Genomic DNA, 18,276 nt, shown 5'->3' on the forward strand with positions numbered 1-18,276 from the left:
TCTGCTGAGAAGTCCAAAGTAGCCAGTGTGGAGACGAGGCTGAGTTCTCAGCTGAGTAAGAGGGAACAAGAAATGATTGCTCTGCAGGCTCGAATGCAGGCCAGCTACCAGGACCATGTAGCTCAGACCCAGAGGCTCAATGCAAAGGTTCGGTTTATAAATTAAAATTTCACTTAGTGGGTCTCCATCAGCATTTTTCATGCCCGCAATTAACAAACGCTTTTTTATTAATATGAAAATGCAGGTCTTGAGCCTGCAGGACCAGCTGGAAAAAGGTCCCAACGCTCAACTTGCACGTCTGCAGCAGGAGAACTCCATCCTGCGCGACGCTCTGAACCAAGCTACCAGTCAAGCTGAGAGCAAGTGAGTGCATTTTGTTTCTTTTATTTGAAGCTGTAAACACGTTGTGGGCAGTTTCGGAGTAGTTCTTTTTTATTCTCTCCACCCTGCTCTCAGACAAAACGCGGAGCTGGCCAAGCTGCGGCAGGAATCTGCAAAGCTGACCAAAGAGCTCGGAGAGAAGACGGAGAGTCTGCTCGCCGACGAGCACGTCAGGAAAGGGCTGGAGGCCAAGCTGTCCGCTGCCGAGAAGCAGCTCTCCCTGCTGCAGGTTGGCCCAGCCTGTGGGAACGCCGCATCTTTTRTTTTATTATTTTAAATCACACGAGACGCGGTCAAGCTTCYGCGCAGAAACAGATTTACTCTCGCCTGTTTTCAGTGTATCAGCAGCCACTTAGTTACGGAATGCCTACAAATTGGAAGCCTTTTCCCACCTTTTTCCCCCTGACCTTCTTCGCGTTATGTGAAATATAATTACTACAGAGCTCAGAACTGTAATAAAGCCRTGTAATGACAAGGCTGCAGGGAAAATGCTTCTCCACACCAGCTGGAATGAGCGTCTCTGGTCGGCTGAAGAAGCGCAGGAAGAGTTTTTCCAACACGTGGCTGACAGGAAGTTCATCTTTCACAATTAATTATCTGCTCCTCTGTGCTGTCAGTCGCTCACTGATGCTTGCTGTTTGTCTGAACTCTTACTGGTTATTTAGAAAAAGCTTAGTCAGCACTTCWTAGTTTGCTTTGTGTAATTATTAACTTAAAGCCATTTAAGGTTTTGGAGCATATATGCAGCATCAAAGCACTTCCTGTAAAACGAATCAAATAATTTCTCAACATAAAGGGAAATTCGTAGTTTTCTGTTTAGCTTTTTGCATCTTTTWTTTTTTTTCTCCCCCAAAGTGTGTTAAGAATTCAGTGTTCAGTAGTTTGGTGGGTGTTTGCTGCCCCCTGCTGTCTGACACTCCTTTAATTGACCTCTTCCAGACCAGCCATGCAGAAAGTGAGCAGTCYCTTCAGAAGAGGTTGGAGGAGGTGAGCGAGGAGCTCAGAACAACGCAGACCAGAAACAGCAGCCTTCAGGCCACTTTGGAGAAGGTCCAACAGGACAGCGGCTCACTCTCAGGTTAGAAAATGGGGGAACGGGGTCCTAGTGGTTATCGGGTGTTACGTCCTGGACTTCATCTGAAACTGTGTAGAAAAGAAACTGAAATTCTACCTTTTTTGATATTTAATTCTATTAAATTTAGTTTATTTATATAGCATCATTTCACAATAAAAGTCATCTCCCATAACACGGGTAAGCAGAAGTTATGAATGTAAAAATGTCAAGGATCATGTCATTTATTGCTTTGTATGAAAATATTTTGTTCATGCAGAGTATCAGGTGCGAACGGAGCGACTGGAGGCTGAGGTCGCGGAGCGCTCTGCTCGGGTGGATGCCCTCACTTCACAGATGGAGGAGATGCGGGCCGAGAAAAGCCAGCTTGAGCAGAAAGTAGCCTCCATCAACTCGCTGTTGGAGGCCAGTCTGAACAAAAAGGAGGAAAACAATCAGGTAAGATGTTTCTGTTTGGTTTGTTTTTACGCAAATGGAAAGATAATCATTTATTCAACCCTCGATTGGGCAAAATTGTATCGTGTGCATTTAATCAATGATTTAATATTTGGCACTCTGCGATAGTGACCTATGCAAGTCATTGCAGTGCGGAGCTAACACTAATGTGGAGTTAATGCTAACATGGAGTTAATGCTAATGCCAATCTAAAACTATTGCAAAGCTAACACTAAAATGGAGCTAATAGTTAATGTGGAGCTAACACTAATACAGAGCTAATGCTAACATGGAGCTAACTCAAGCAGGATTAACATTAATGCAGAGCTACCGGTAACGTGGAGCTTACGCTATAGCAGAGTCAACACTAATGCAGAGCTAATGCTAACCTGGAGCTAACACTGTAGCCGAGCTAACATAAAGATGGAACTAATAACATGGAGCTAACACTATAGCAGAGCTAACACTAATACAGTGCTAATGCTAATGTGGATCTAACACTATCACAGAGTTAACACTAATGCAAAGCTATTGCTAACATGGAGCTAACACTGTAGTAGAGCTAACACTAATACAGTGCTAATGTTAATGTGGCGCTAACACTATGGCAGCGGTAATGCTAAYACAGAGCTAATGCTAATACTAACACTATGAACATGTTTAATCATCTGAAACACCCCCATAAGCTGGAGGAAAACCAGAAAATGCAGACTTGAGTCACAACGTCCGCTACAAAAACCTCTCCTCCAGCGAATGGTGGAAACAAATCTACGATGCACTGTCAGTTAATCTGTTACTTATGAGTGGCAAAATAAGACCTAGGAGATAACGGGGCAGATTTTGGCTGGTAAAGAAATTAGGGAGTGTAACTGATTTAGAGTAAAAACATGCATTTACAATTATTATCTAAGAATTATCTGATAAATGGCTCAAATAATCACGGATTATTAAATTTTTTTTGCCAGTATCTCCAATTTCCTTACGCTTAATGACATTTATTGTTATTCAGCAGGTGAATGCAGCAGAAGTGGAACAATTAAAGCTCTGGTAAGTGTTTTTATTTACAGGTTTTGGCAGCATTAGTCATAGAGCTGTTTGATTTACTGCATTAAAAACTTTTATTTTTTTAGTGTTCAAGAGAAAGACAGCCAACTAAAAGCGCTTCATGAAGAACTGAAGCAGCTGCAGACAAAGCAAGAAGCTGCTGTAAGTTATACTTTCAGTGTGTAGCTAACACTACGTCTGATCCTGTTGATATTGAGCTGATTTAAATACCATCTTTTATTCTAACAGAAGAACACCATCACTGAACTTGAGCAAAGAAATAAGAGGTAAGGTGCTTTCTATTCTGTTGGACTTAAATCTTGAAGGCTTTTTGCTTTTTTTTTGTTCTGTTTTCAATATCCTTAAATTTTGGTAACAGTGAGGATGCAAGCCTCATCACTTCACTTCAAGATGAACTTAAAAATCTCAAAGAGGAGACGGTGCAGCTTAAAAACGCACCAGTAAGTATCGCTCCCAACGTGAGCGATTTTTTTTTTTCTTGCACAGTCCTACAAATCAATAATTCTGTGAAATGTTTTGTTTTTAACAGTCTGATAGCTCTGCGCAGCTTGCTTTACTACAAAACAGGTAGAAAAAAAGACTTGAATCAGTTTTCACATTCATTCATTAAAGAAGCTGGGGGAAAATTATTTTATTAAATTTTTCCTCTTAGTCTGGCTGAGAAGGATGCTCTTGTTACGTCACTACAAGAGGAGCTGAGGGGAGCAAAAGAAAAACTGGCCACAGATGCTGTAAGGTTTATTTATTTATTTTTATTTAAACTTTAAATCAGTTTGCTCGTCTCTTTAGTGAAAACGTCACCTGTTCTTTAACAGACCGGTGTGGCACAGCTGGCAGCTTTTCAAACTGAAACCAAAGAAACTCTCCGGTCGCTCTTCCCACAGATACCAGTAGAGACCGAGCAGGTAAGACGAGGATTCCACAGGGAAAAAACAGCTTTATGTTCTCTCCTGCAATGATGGTGATAAATACTCTAAATAATTAATCCACGTCTGTTTGTGTTCGCTTAGACCAACTGGTTACAAGTGTTTACACAGAAAGCTCAAGAGTCCCTCAGCCAGCAGAGTAAAGAGTCTCAGTCGAGTACGCAGCTGTCGGTAAGCCTTGTGTCTTTGCTTAATAAGAACAGGATGAAAAGAAAAAGGCTTGCAGGAGTCACCATTTGTGTTCGTCGTCGTTTCAGGAGTTACTTRAGAAGCTGAAGGAAGCAGAGGAGAGTCATGGCTCCCTGCAGGCCGAGTGTGAGCAGTACAGAACCGTCTTGGCTGAAACTGTAAGTGACTGAAGTTGGAAGATATTATATTTAAAAAAATAAAAAAGGTTTACAAATATTAATGTTTTTTATTATTATTTAGGAAGGAATGCTGAAACATCTGCAGAAAAGTGTGGAGGAGGAAGAGCTGGTGTGGAAGTCAAAGATGGCAAAATCAGAAGAACAGTTAAATGAGGCGAGAAGTCGTTTTTGATTCGTAAAGCTTCGTTCATTTTTATGTTATAAATCTTAAACGTTTTTATTTTTTTGTCCAGACTTTGCAGAAAGTCAGCAAGCTGGAAGCAGAAAACCAAAGTGTAGAAAAGGTGGGTTTTTTTTTTTACATTTTAATACATTTTTTTAATAAACTCTGTGCAGTCTAAATGTTCTTTTCCGTCATGATTTCTGCAGCTGAAGGAGCAGATGATGCTCCTGGAAGCTCAGCTGGAGAAGCAGACAGACAACCTGGTGACCTCAGAGGAAGTGGAGCAGGTAGCAATAACCTCACCAAAATAATTACACGCACCCCCCAATTAGAAGACTTGATTTATTTATTTCACATAAACATTAAGAAATGATTTAGCTGCTGCCTAATTTCCATCAGCAGTCCCTGAAGTGAGGAAGTGTGTTCATTATAGGAATTCATTCAAAGAAACAGATTTAGTGCCAAGTCAGCGTTACATAATTTTTGAGCTTTTTGTAAAACTCACCCAAAATATTTGACATTTTTTAAATGCACCAACCTGTTTTGTTGCATTTACACCTCCTGTCTAACTCGTGCTCAGCTGAAGCTGCAGCTGTCAGAGTGTCGGAGCCAGCTGCACGTAGCCCAGAAGGAGGTCCAGGCACACAAGGAGGAACTTGTACAGGTGAGTTCCCTGTACAAATTTAAATAAAGCCTGACTGAAGCGAGAGGAGCRGGATGTTATTTATGACGTTCTTGCCGTGTGGCGAGGAATTTTTCAGAAACCGTTCTCTTTTTTTGTTTTTTGAATTCACAAGGTGTCAGTGATGTTTAAGCACAAAGGGCGTTCTTAGTCATTGCATAACAGGTGACTAGCGACGACTTCCTGTTTCAGGTCAGGGAGCAGCTGRGTGAGATCACGAAGCGGACTCGGGGAGAGCAGAATGGCCCGGCTGAGGCTGACCCCAGTCAGGTCAGGGTGCGAGGATCGCAGGGCACCCTACACTTCCTGTCTGAAAGTACCGCACAGTGACTGGAACAGCTCTTCAGTCGTCCATCTTTTATTTAATTATGTAACCTGTTAGCATTGAGCCTAATTTAAAAGAAAAATACTCTAGTCACTGTTCTGTGTCTGATTTTGGAGCGCAGTCTAAGAGTCGTGTCCAAAATGAAGAATGCGACCACAGAACACAAAAGAACGATGACCTTTGATACGATTGAGCTGTATTTCCAGTCTGTCCAGTACTCGTCTGACAAMGTGGCTCTTTGTGCTAACCACTGTTTGCATCATCTGAGTAGACCTAACTCTCCTCCCTGCTGTTTCTCAGCATGCTCACCTCTCTCTTATTATACGGCTGAAACCAGATGTTTACATACACCATGTAAAGACACAACCATTAAATCAGACCAAACCTTTCCTGCTTTAAATCAATTCATGTTCTCCAACAAAAAGTCCATTTGCTAAATGTCTGCATAACAGATTTTTTTTAAGTCACAATTCACTGGATGATGATGTTAGGCTTAGTTTGACATAATTGGAGACACCTAGGTCTGTCACTATAACATGATAAATTGTCTTTAAAGTTCAAAAAGGAAAAAAATAAGTAGGTCCTCTGGATGGGTTCTTTTTTAGTGAACCGTTTCGTCTCTCTTCCAAGAGACTTCTTCAGTCTGAGTTTCATGTGTACTCAGCCTTATAAGCACTGCCTCCACATGGACAAACAGGTTAGTCATATGCACATCTTTTGATGTGACTAAATAAAGCTAATCAAGCCTATTGTCTCAAATCTGATTTTACGTACATTAAAAACTTGTGGGAAAATCGTCCTAAAAACCTGACTCAGTTACAGCAGTTCTGTCCAGAGGAATGGGACAAAAGGTTTGACACAAGTCATGCATTTTAAAGTGTCTGTGACGTCAAATTTTTGTAATACATATGAATGCATTTTTGAAGAGATGACATTGATAAAATATTGCAAAAATAAATTTCATGCCACTAAGACGAACAGTYGTTGAGAAATTTGCCTGTAAAGTAACAGGAAGTGATGTTAAAAGGGAATGTCTGAATGTGAACAGCGTTGCTACAACCGGTGATGAGAACAGATTGTAGAGAAGAATCTGATGTTTCTTTAGATTATTTTGAGTCACTATCAGAGAGAGTCAGAGTTCAAATAGTAATCTTTCATTAAAGGAAGACCAGGGAGTTTTCTTAGTTAAAGAATTCCCCTTTGATGCCACTTCCTGTTTCACTTTGGCTGAGTCAAGTTCAAAAGAAAATGTGCCAGTTAAGGGACAAAAATGGGTAAATTTGTGCGTATTATTCCCCTTTCTTAAATATAAAGATATTTTCTTTGATTTTTTTTTTTGTATTTGAAGAATATGCATGTCACAGGCACTTTAAAGGCRATGCTACCAAATATTAATAACKCAACTCTAAACTTGTGACTTTAAAGAAAACAATTAATCTCATTATTTGGACAGTAATAAATAGAAATAACTTTGGGAATCCTAATGGACCTAAAACAGAAAAAGGGTTAGTCTGATTTGTCAGGCATTGAGGGAAAGTGTTTTTTTTTTACATACCGTGTCTTTAAATATTTGGTTTCAGCTGTTTTTGTTTGAAGTTATTAACAGCATTAAACATGAGCGACTGTCTGAATTTCGCAGAAAGTGTTGTGAAAGGAAACTAACCGGACACACAGGTCGAGCAGCGTTAATGTGTGTGGGTGTGTTTGCAGTCCTGACGACGTAACGCCTGAATGTTTGCGCCGCCAGTTAATCTGTGTGTATTTACCGTGTTTGTCGTAACGCCAGGTTCAGAACGAGTTGAGTCAGACGACGGAGAAGCTGCGCGGGGAGGCGGCTCAGAGGCAGCAGCTGTCAGAGGAGTTCGAGCAGGTAGCGGCCTCTATCGGTGCACTGTTCAGGGTCACCGAGGTCTCAGGTTAATAACATAAAAGCATGTTTTTATTTATTTATTTATTTATTTTTGGTCTTCCAGGCCCAGAAGACTGTAGCGGATCTTCAAGCCCAGCTGGATCTCTTAAAGGTTTCTGCTGAGTCGCCACAATCTGACAGCGAAGATGTAGCTCAGCTCAAGGTGTGTTAAGAGGACAAATTTGACTTTTCAGTGGCTGATATTTAATTAGGCTCCTCACAGATTGCACAAGTATGAGCACCCTGAAACAGTGTTGGATTTCACAGCAGGTAAAACCTAAAACACATCTTGGGTGACGGGGTCCACCACCTTGCAGAGACCTTACATGATTTGGTATGAGTCTTACCTACCACCACACCAAATTATAGCTCAATAGCTGCAAAATTTGCTGAATTATAACCACTTTACTGTTCTAAGATCAGTTTGCAGTGGCAGCCATCTTTAGGGCTGCTGCCATTTTTGTCCCCGACCACTGGGACCGAATTGCACCATGCTATCGCTCCTGTTTCATTATTTTAACGATGTCAGAAAAACCCTGCTGACGTCAAATTAAACACTGATAAATCACCCAATTTTGTTCCAGTGACCCATTAAGGCCCTGTCACACTAGAACATTATGGATGACTTAAGCCAACATATGAAATTTTTATTTTTAAGTTTTAAATTACTTATAGGTTTTATATTCAGTCTAATCGTTAGTATTACAGCATGTATACGCCCAAAAGAAACTTTCAGTAGATTTTTATTCCATCTTCAGTGTAGAYGTTTTCAATGTCTGACAAATTTTTCCTAAACTGGCACAAGTTGTCTAACAGGTTAAAATGRTAAATGAYTTTGCACATGTGTTGATGCTTGTCTTCATCACTTGACACATTTTGGATGCTCTTATTAGTTGAAGGGCTTTGTTTAAATGGTGTGTGTATATATGGTATCATTGTATGGATTCCAAGACATCAAGTTGATTTGATGTAGCAGTGTGGCAACATGAGCATTTAACATTATTTCACACCTTTTCTGCTACTTTTACTGGATTTTGTGGTGTATGTTTTTTGTTTTTTGGATACAAGATGCTTTAGAGCAGGGGTGTCAAACTCCAGTCCTCGAGGGCCGCTATCCTGCATGTTTTAGAGGTTTTCTTGCTCCAACACACCTGATTTTGATCGCTGGGTAATTCACAGGCTTCTGCCCAATTTGAAGAGTTAATTCAATCACTGAATCAGGTGTGTTGGAGCTGGAAAACCTCTAAAACATGCAGGATAGCGGCCCTCGAGGACTGGAGTTTGACACCCCTGCTTTAGAGTGAGTGGGAAGGTGGATCATTAATGGTCACAAAGGCCTAACTGGTTCAGCTAGGTATTATGGAAGAAATCATGAGCTTTATTAATCGAACAAAAACATCCTGAACTTCCTTAATATTTGAGATGATCGCATGATTTTGGTGGCATTTTTTTAAATGTTCTTTTTGAATTCATTTTCAGAATTTGTATTTGTGTGGGATTAAATTTTATCCACACCCCTACGTCTTGAATTGGGTTGGCACTAGAAGTTGATCAGATGTAGATGAGCTTTCAGTAATTCTTTTATTCGTCTACTGATTCATGAAATACACACACACAAGCAAATACCGAATATAATAAAACTAATCTCTTATTCCAGGGTTTGTTTTTGCTTAATTAGTCACCTCATTCCTAAACAGTCGTACAATCTGGTCGTTGTGCTTTGAAAGTCATGTTTGCCGTTCCAACAGGAGCGCTTGGAGAAGGAGAAGAAGCTGTCCAGCGATCTGGGCCAAGCAGCCACTAAGCTCCAGCAGCTTCTGAAAGCCACTCAGGAACAGCTGACCAAAGAGCGAGACACCGTGAGAACACTACAGGAGCACCTGGAGATCAAGGTGGGACCACAGATTGGACTGACAACAAGAATCATCTTTTAAATATTTTAATCAACTCTATCCAATTTGTGTTTTTCAAGGGAGAGTATGTGGAGCTGAAGGAAGGAACGTCCGTCTGAGACAAAGTTCACCGGAGACACTACAGAAAACTGCCAAATATGCCTTATTACATAATTATGCATTCCCAAATATTTTTTCTTGTACTGTAGTTATTTGCATTTGTTGCGACTTTAGGGATCAATTATTTTGTGTAACGAACATTTCAAAGTTGAAATCATGCTGCAAACTCACAATTCACAATCCTGTCAAATTATTTAGGCCCCCCCCCCTTTTTTTTGCCTTATATCCCAAATATTTCCTCATAGTTCAGTGTTAAAAGGGAAAGAATGTACGTTAAACGTGCATCAACCTGTGCAATTACTTTGTATGTCTTTTCTATGTGGTTGAATGATGGGAGCATTTTGTGGTTTGGAGGGCCTGCTTCCCTTTGCAGCTGGCTGACAGTAATGCATCAAACTTGTATGAATGAATAAATAAAACTACAGTGTAGCACTACGGAACTCTGTCATGTTTTTCAGAAGGTGGAGTCTTGAGTTTGTGTTGACAGTTTCAGATCCGGTGCTGCGTACAGAGCAGCTTCCTTAAGACGTGCAAGAATTAACAGTTGAGTCAGACGTTAAGTTGCACTTCCTGTCAGGGTGTAAAGCCATTTTGGGGAAAAAACAAACCCGCCTCAGCTCTATAGGAAGTGTTGCTACAGTGATATTTCTTCAGATGTAAGTTGACTTAAATCCAGCAGGTAGCACCGCTTTAAACACTCATGACTTAAAAATGGTACACTTAAGATGTCAAGGTTAAAGTAAACCCATTACTTTTGAACTTCTACTTAAGAAAATTATCCAATTTTATTTTAAAAATTTGCAAACTGAAAGTAATTTCCTTAAATGTTGAATTCAGATGCTAAATTTTGGGCTGTTCTGAACCAATTAACTGATCCACTTGGGTTTGAATAAATTCACACCAAATAAGGAAACAACTGAGCACAAGTTTCAGAACCACAGCAGCAGTTTCCACTAAGCAGTTTTCCTAGCAAACGAAATGCTGAGTAGATAATTTTAATGTATAGGCTTAGAGTTTAGTTACAACTCATCTTGGCAGTAAACTATTCGAAGTGTCTCAAACAATTGTTGCTATTCGTAGAATTGAATAAAGATTAAATCAGTGTTGCAGTTTTATTTGACCTCTCTCCAATCAGTGCAAGAAATGGTCAAGTTGTCCATCCTATACCCTTTCCACAAACCTTCAAGATGGGTACAAATAATAGAAACAAATTGGTTTCAGTTACTTTATTTGATATTTAAATTCATTGCCTTTCAGGGAATCTTCCAGTTCAATAAATTTACTTTGTTGCATCCAAAGTTTAACAGTCCAGGAAATACAGATTTTTGGTCAAAATTACAAGTCCAGGCATTTTGACCAAGCAAATATGGCACGCAGAGTTTAAATTCACTACTTTTACTACAAAAACGTACTGAAAGGTGAAGGATTCAAGCCATTATGTACACAAAAGCAAATTAAGGATCAAACGAACCTAAAATGTGCTAAAGTTAAGTGAAAACATGCCGATTTGAATACCAAAGGAAAAAAAAAATGCATCTGAACATTGCTTTACAGGGTTTAGGTTACTAGAATGCAAAGTCAAAAGTTTAGTTTTTGCTTCATGATTTGGTTAAACCAATCAAGTCATCAGTTTTGTGGGGTTAGACGGGGAAAAGACAGTTTGGCAAGATCCTCTCAATTTCTTTTATTTTGAAATAGTGGGGGGTTGCTTATGGTCCCATTCAGACAGAATGGCCTTCAAGTGAGGCGACCGTAGAACCCATTCTAGCTGCAAACAGCTCCCTGCTTCCATAATCTGAAAGGTCGTTCATCTCCAGCATGTGTTTGGTACCTGTTGAAAGATGCAAAAAGGAACAGTTCAAACCAATTGTAAAACACGCAAAATTAAAAAAAAAGTTGAATTTAAAAAAAAAAAAGTTCACACGTACCTGACAGGACCTTCTTAAGAGAATCTTTTGAGCTAGCGTACTGCATTTTTGCCTTGATGGGTGCATTTTCAGACGCCCTGACACAAAAAGTCATTTGACCGTCACACTCAAAAAGCATTTCCTTGAATGTTTTCTGCAATAAAAACTTTTTAAAAAAGGATTTAAAACTCACCACATGACAAACACCAGCTCTTCTTTCTTACTCGACTCCTTGGTCTCGAAGTGGCAGTCGTAGAGAAGGTAGCGGCACTGATTCTTGTCCAAAAGAGTCAGGAAGAACTTGTACACGTCGTCTCCGGGTTTAAAATCTTTTTGCCGGTAGATTTTCTCTATCTTAATGAAGCCTTCGCTGATTTCAAAGACCACGATCCTGATCCGTTCGCTTGAATCGGCGTCGTTTTTCACCACTTTCATTTCATTGACGATGGCTTTTACCTCATCGCACACTTTGACTCCAGAGGCCTGGGGATTTAAGAAAATAATCAAATTTAGGGGTGGAAATTTAAAAAAAGGTGTTTCATCAATAAGTGATGTGTAATTGAGCATGAAGGCTAAATTAGTCAAATTGGAGAAAAGCTTCATATTAGGAACAGCTTAATCCATTCTGGGCCTAGATTCATGCTTCAGCAGTCACTTTTGCTTGAGCGGAGCTTAAAGAAAGAAGAAGTGTGAAATGAAGGAACAGGAAGCTCTTTAGAACCAAACTGACTGACAAGTCCCAGCCCCATAAAAATAAAAAGTAAATGTGCATGACTTCTACAAGGTTTTTAATTTTGGCAGCAGCATGCAATGAGTGCTTCTTTTCCTAGGAGCTTSTAAGCCCTCGGTTCTGTCACATTCCAGTCATTGAGGAACATGTTAGCACAAGAAACACCACCCAAGAGAGGCTCTCAGAGCAAGTTTGAAACAAAGCTCCCTCCATTTTGAAAGCAAACCACACCTTGAACTAACCCCTTTTCACCAGATCAGGTTCTCACTGAAATTACCCTTAATAAAAAGCACCAAAATGAAACCCTTTCAAGTAATTAAAAAGTGGTTGCAACATTTTGACACTTTTTCCATAAATATTTGAGCAATGAGGAAACAGTCAAAAAAATTAAAATAAAACATTTCTCTGGTTAGAGAATTAAACAGTAGTTTAACAGACACATTACAAACAAATCCTGACCCGCAGGCCGGGCAGCATTACTCACCATCTTGCTTCAGATGTGTGTAGGAAACAGGCAGCAGACAGASAGAAATGGCTGCAGCAGTCAAAACGCTGAAGGGTCATAAGGAAAAGGAACTGCAGATTGACTCATATGAAGGAGGAGCCCTGCTAAATGAGCACACCTACAAATGTGGGCACGCCCCCTTTTTCGCAGGTGTGACCCAATTTCAGCTGCAGCCTCAGCCTTAAATCAAGCTACAAATGAGGCCTAAATCAGTGCATTTTGCAGCTGCTTCGTTTTCTTTCAGTTTGAACTTATTTGTCACTTTAGGCATTTTAGTTTGGAAGAGAGTCATAGAGTCATTATGTTTCTCAACGTGAAGCTCCAGGTGTGGAAAGTGGGAGCGGTGACTAAATACCCTTATATGGAAACCAAACCTGTCCACACTTTTTTGACTCATCTGTTGCTGAGATGAGGCTCGGTGCCCTTTTAAGGTAAAAGGCAGGGCGATTACATCTCAAAAGAATTTACCTGTTGAAACTCAGATGTCACATGACAGTAAATAATGAGAAACAGCAGTCAATAATTGGTTCCTAGATAGAGATGCACATGTTTAATGTTTTACAGGACAAATCAGAGAAATGTGAAATTGTAATGCCTTCACAAGTGCTGCAAAAATGCTGTTTTGTCAACACTGCTCTGATTAAAGGGAGATAAAAAAGAAAACTAATAAGAAAAAATGTGTTTCTCCTAATTTGACTTGTTAAATAGCAAAACATGGACTTATGTGAAAAGTCCAGGGGTGTAACAAGGAAATAGGGGGGCCATGTTGACAGAAAGGGAACCCTGACCCCCTTGTCACTCAACACCAAGCTTCCTAATGATAATGATTTAACACCTCAGACTTAGGTCCMCGAATCCAAGGCCAAAATAACCCCAATCCCAGATGTTTTCTGGCAGATTAAAATCAGTGGGTAGTCAGTAAGTAAAAAACTATTGATAAAAAGTCAACGAGTTGCTAAACGCTCTGAAAGTAAAATCACAAGATTAAAAAAATAGATTATTTAGATTAATTAATTACAGATCAGAATTAATTATTCTCTCAATTTTTTAATCTAACGACAGCACTAAAAAAACACTGCAGCATCACCGAAAATGCTTTGGACTCACGGGTCGACTCAATGCATCGGGTTAACTCATCAGAAATGCTACGGACTCGGGTCTCTACACCCGGTTAACAGCACCCGGAAATGCTTCGTACTTAAGTCTCTGTTCCCAGTTAACTCCAGAAAATGCCTCAACGTAGGTATGTGCTCCCAGTTAATAAATGTAAACTAAAATGTAAATGTGTCTAAATGTTAATGTGTACATTTAAGCATTTCAGAACCCAGCCATTGCCGTTCACGCGCAACTTTTTTTTTCAATGTCATCATCCGTTGTCAACAGCAAAGCTAAAGCTGCTAAYTCTGCTAAYGCTCCCTACAAGGTATTTGAACTGCAAACTGCTGGASCACAGGCACCGTCTGTATTGTTTTCAATGAACATAGTGTATTGAATTTAAATTCTAAAGGCCATCTTCAGCGGTGTTGGCGTTTGCTTTTGTCGCAGGATGATGACATCATGAGCTAGCTGCAAAATTTAACTTTCAAATTTAGATTTAGGATTTAATGTTTTCAAAACATTTAAAATTTAAATTTAACATTTAGTAAAAATGAGCAAATTGTGAGAGCAGTTAGCTGAATAATAAAATGTTTTGTGGTCATTTTCTAATTAGAAGTTTACGCACAGAAAGTGAGCTGAATAATGAAAAATGCCCATTTTCTCACTTTTTAAAACTGGATCAGAGCATATTTAAGATGTTTTTTTGGGGGATTGAACAGTCTGACTCGTTGAATAAAGGGTCATAAGTTAAATTATAACGTTGAATTTAGGTAAGCAAATATTTTTCGATCCATTCTGAATTTTACTGGCCGCCAATGACAAGGTGCAGTAATTTAATGTGATTTACTGTTTGTTCAGACTGACTACATAAATAGGTCCAAACATAAGAAAATGTCAGGGTATTYACCAGGATTTATGTAGTTCTTGGTTTCATTCATAATATTTCTCAGCTAAAACAAACACAACTAAAGAACCTTTCTTATCTGAGCTTTCAGATTGTGTTCAAACACTCCGCGCTTAATCTTTAGAGGAAATGTGTTCTTATTTTTGGCCTTGCATACATTAGCTGATTTTTTTTGTATTGCCCAGCAGCATCAGTATACAGAGCAAAAATACTCATCTTTGAACAGTGATCCACTGAATGCAGCTCTTCTTGCCAGCCCTGTAATTTAAGTGGAGAATCAAGCCTTTTTTTCACAGCGTCTATTTTTATATTTTCAGATAGCCTGCCTCATCATCRCAGTGGCTTTCCTCCCTTTGTGTGGATTTATGGTTTACAGAGTCAAAAGTGTACCGCCGCCCCACATCTGGAATAGAGCTTCCAGAAATCAGCACATCTGAGCTTACCTGCACTGCAGTGAGTAAAATACTAAAATATAATTTATGTATGTAACCCAGTGTTGTTAAAAAACTTCACTGGGAGTTGTTTGACCAAAAAAGAATCTTATCTTTTGTGCATAACTGTGACCTGTCTGAGAAGTCTGTGTCACCTCTTTGCTATCCTTCAAAGGCCCTGTTCTCCAGATTATTACCCTTTTTGTGGCARTTTCAGCCATAAATGAACACAAACATCACCAGAAAGTTTTCAAAGGGAAGGCCTGATGAGGGGCCACTGATATTTTTGGAATGGCACCCCAAAAAAATAAATAAAAAAAAGAGAAAAACATAATTCTGGCAATCTTACAGGAGCCACATGGAAGCAACTTGATGCAACAAATWGTTGTTTTTAATCACAATATTCTGCATTAATGCTGCCGTCGCAGGATGATGTCCACCTTCCTGCTCAGACAGATCTGTTTCTGTGAAGCACCTCTTAAATGAGGTCACAGTTTCCTTTTTGAAACTTCATGAATTTAGTTTTTGCTTTTGCTAACTACGTGGTTAAACAGTACAGCTTTTGGAACAGAAACATTTATTTTAAAAGTGTTATTTTATTTTTTACTCCTTGAACAGATAATTTGTCTTCATCACAAAAATCACCCATTCAAAAGTTTCAGGGACCACTTTTGTTAGCCAGGAAAGAAAGAAAATATTTTGTGGGAACGTGTTTTACGGCTTGTCATTGTAAGCGTGGTCATTCTTGTCTACCGAAGCAAAAGGCAGCCAGCCAGCAGCTTTTTTTAAAAGTAGCAAAAGAGGAAATACAACTCAGARCCGCGCGGGGCAGGAAATGACTGCTGCATGGTTCTCTGAAAACTTCATGCTGCAGCAAGCAGGGTTTGGCCTCCAGCCAGTGAGTGACAAGAGAACAGGAACTAAAGTAAGTCTGTGAGGACTGGGACATCTGCTGGTTCATCGCAGGTACTAAACTTAACCTGCTTTTCTCTAATACTGTGTGTGATGTTTAACCAAAAACCAGATCCAGAATGTCTGAAGGGAGCTCAGTTTTCAGGTGCACACACATAAAAATAGCAAAATAAATGTTAAATTCAACAGTTTAGGTTTACACTTTTTCTTTATTTCGTTTTATTGGGAAAAGCAACAATTAAACTCATACCTCATGAATCAAACAAACATGTAAGGACCCCACAAAAATAGATTATTAATCAAACTGTTTCTGTATTTTGCCTATTTGAGTTATTAAAGCATATACATAAAACTGATCTGTCATAATGTATGAATATTTTAAGAGTTTTTTTTTTCATGCATTTTATGGAACATGATTTCAACATAAGGAATGATGGACAATATGGAGTTCCTGCAGTGTACTGTACATTTAAATGGATAGTGCAAATGTTTTAAGGTGAATTCTGTAGAAAGGTTACAAACAATCAACTCTTTGACCAGATTCAGATCTGGAACTAAGATTATTCAAGTATAACTTGAGGACTTTTGAGGGGAAACGTCCTTAAAGTAGTTACAGTTAATGGAAAATGGCATTTTCTCAGATTTTTAAACTAGAGAWAGGGCTGGAAGCTGGAAATTGAAGCAACAAAGGATGGGGTGCCCCCTAGAGGTTGGCTGAAGGACAGGTCCTCTCTATTAATGTGCTTGGACACAGAGCTCTGTGAACAGTCAGCCTCTTTACCGATGACCTTTTGTGTCTTGCCCTCCTTGTGCAAGGTGTTGATGGTCGTCTTTTGGACAACTGTCAAGTCAGCAGTCTTCCCCATGATTGTGTAGCCTATAGAACTAGACTGAAAGACCATTTAAAGGCCTTTGCAGGTGGTTTGAGTTAATTAGCTGATTAGAGTGTGGTACCAGGTGCCATCCATTTTGAACCTTTTCACAAGATTCTAATTTTCTGATATGCTGAATTTGAGATTTTCATTTGTTGTCATTTGTAATCATCAAAATTAAACGAAATAAACATTTGAAATATATGAGTTTGTATGTAATGTATGAATATAATATACAAGTTTCACTTTTTAAATGGAATTACTGAAATAAATCTACTTTTTCATGATATTCTAATTTTATGACCAGCACCTGTAAACATAAATAGGACATTTTTTTAAATGAAACTTAGAAATAAACTTAAGATCCTTCTTTTAGTGATGATTTTTGAACTGAAAATATTAAACTTGTTCATACCAATTTTAAGGTTCTAAAAAAGCCAATAAGTACATTTTTAACTTAAGTTTTTAACCAAATGTTAAAAATAAAAATAATAATCACATGTATGTTGATGGGATATTGTGTATTTTATTGCTTGCAAATAATAAAAGTTTTAGTACCTTATTCCCCCCGCTAAAATTAAAATGTAGAGAAGAAATCTAAATGTGAGTGAGACAAACCCAGCAAATGTTCAGAAGTGAAGATTATTTATGTCAAATGGTGAATTCTCCAGCTCCTTTACAGCATCGCCAGATTCATCCACTGTAGATGAAAGCATGAGCAGGTTCTTGTATCATCCATCCATCCATCCATCCATCCATCCATCCATCCATCCATCCATCCATCCATCCATCCATCCGTAAATAGATGATCTCTTACCTCCATGAAATTCATCTCAATGTAACCGTCCTCATCCTTGTCCATGGCCTTGAAAGTGTATGTTGTAAAGTAAAAATCTGAGTTTTGTAATGTTTGCAAGATTAAAATCTGCCCATATAAAAACAACAACAACAAACAAAACTCACTTAATTGTGACTCCAGGCAAACCAGGCAGCACACAAAATTGTCAAAGTYGATGGTGAGGTTGGCGTCACTGTAGCGAACCACAATCACCTGATTCAGAGCGTTGTGCAGAGAGAAACCTGTGATAACTCAAAAAGGTAAAAATCATCATTACATTTGACAGAGGGGGTACTAGTGGTATGACAAAATGGCTCAGGGGGTACACAAGTYTAAAAAGGTTGGGAACAACACCGGCGGAGCCATCAATTGCACAAAAGCCTCAGGTGTGCAAAGTCTAATCTTTCGTTGCAACTCGCTGTCAGCAGCTTATAGAAGATTTGTGGCCAACTGGGTGTCGGCAGAGAAGACAGAGTTGTGTTAATGTTTGGTACACACTGACAGGCGGTGTTGTGTAAAGATAAAGCAGTTTTCAGTGGTAAAAACAGACTTAATGAAACAGTAGGGTATTTACTGACGAAACAAACTCAGTGTGTTTCTGTTCATCGGACAGGCTAAGATAAGCATGCAAAGCCATTAAAATATTTACAGGAGGAAATGTGTCTCATGAAATAATAGTGTTGAAATACAGTATCCGACAAAAGGTGCTTTGCAATTCTCTGGTACATAAAACTGAAAATT

The 18,276-nt window shown here is 39.1% G+C and overlaps 2 protein-coding genes across 2 annotated transcripts in view; one reads left to right on the forward strand and one right to left on the reverse strand.

Moving 5' to 3' along the window:
- The window catches only part of rrbp1a (ribosome binding protein 1a), a 15,307-nt gene extending 5,534 nt beyond the window's left edge, over positions 1-9,773 (forward strand). Inside the window, 23 exon segments of the mRNA XM_014005975.1 lie at positions 1-147; positions 245-363; positions 457-610; positions 1,321-1,459; positions 1,713-1,891; positions 2,898-2,935; positions 3,019-3,094; positions 3,182-3,219; positions 3,312-3,393; positions 3,483-3,520; positions 3,606-3,684; positions 3,769-3,858; positions 3,964-4,050; positions 4,137-4,226; positions 4,309-4,401; positions 4,481-4,531; positions 4,617-4,697; positions 4,991-5,074; positions 5,285-5,362; positions 7,204-7,287; positions 7,391-7,489; positions 9,075-9,218; positions 9,299-9,773. The exon segment at positions 1-147 is cut by the window's left edge and continues 6 nt beyond it. Coding sequence (XP_013861429.1) covers positions 1-147; positions 245-363; positions 457-610; positions 1,321-1,459; positions 1,713-1,891; positions 2,898-2,935; positions 3,019-3,094; positions 3,182-3,219; positions 3,312-3,393; positions 3,483-3,520; positions 3,606-3,684; positions 3,769-3,858; positions 3,964-4,050; positions 4,137-4,226; positions 4,309-4,401; positions 4,481-4,531; positions 4,617-4,697; positions 4,991-5,074; positions 5,285-5,362; positions 7,204-7,287; positions 7,391-7,489; positions 9,075-9,218; positions 9,299-9,337 — 2,109 coding nt within the window. The 3' untranslated portion in view covers positions 9,338-9,773.
- A 776-nt stretch (positions 9,774-10,549) lies between these two features.
- Positions 10,550-12,541, reverse strand: cfl1l (cofilin 1 (non-muscle), like). Its single transcript, XM_014005974.1, has 4 exons — positions 12,460-12,541; positions 11,439-11,728; positions 11,267-11,343; positions 10,550-11,169 (listed from the first exon to the last, which is right to left on the reverse strand). Exons 1-4 carry the CDS (start codon positions 12,460-12,462, stop codon positions 11,060-11,062), a joined length of 480 nt encoding a protein of 159 aa, XP_013861428.1. The 5' UTR covers positions 12,463-12,541; the 3' UTR covers positions 10,550-11,059.
- Positions 12,542-18,276: the final 5,735 nt, after the last annotated feature.

Source organism: Austrofundulus limnaeus, unplaced genomic scaffold, assembly GCF_001266775.1.
Source record: "Austrofundulus limnaeus strain Quisiro unplaced genomic scaffold, Austrofundulus_limnaeus-1.0 Scaffold33, whole genome shotgun sequence".
NCBI classification, from domain to species: domain Eukaryota; kingdom Metazoa; phylum Chordata; class Actinopteri; order Cyprinodontiformes; family Rivulidae; genus Austrofundulus; species Austrofundulus limnaeus.

What these genes read in the sequence shown, in the direction of transcription:
- cfl1l (XM_014005974.1), bottom strand. An exon ending in GAGCTGGTGTTTGTCATGTG is followed by an intron (nt 11,344 to 11,438) that starts GTGAGTTTTAAA and finishes TTTTTGTGTCAG; the next exon opens with GGCGTCTGAAAATGCACCCA. An exon ending in TCTTAAGAAGGTCCTGTCAG is followed by an intron (nt 11,170 to 11,266) that starts GTACGTGTGAAC and finishes ATCTTTCAACAG; the next exon opens with GTACCAAACACATGCTGGAG.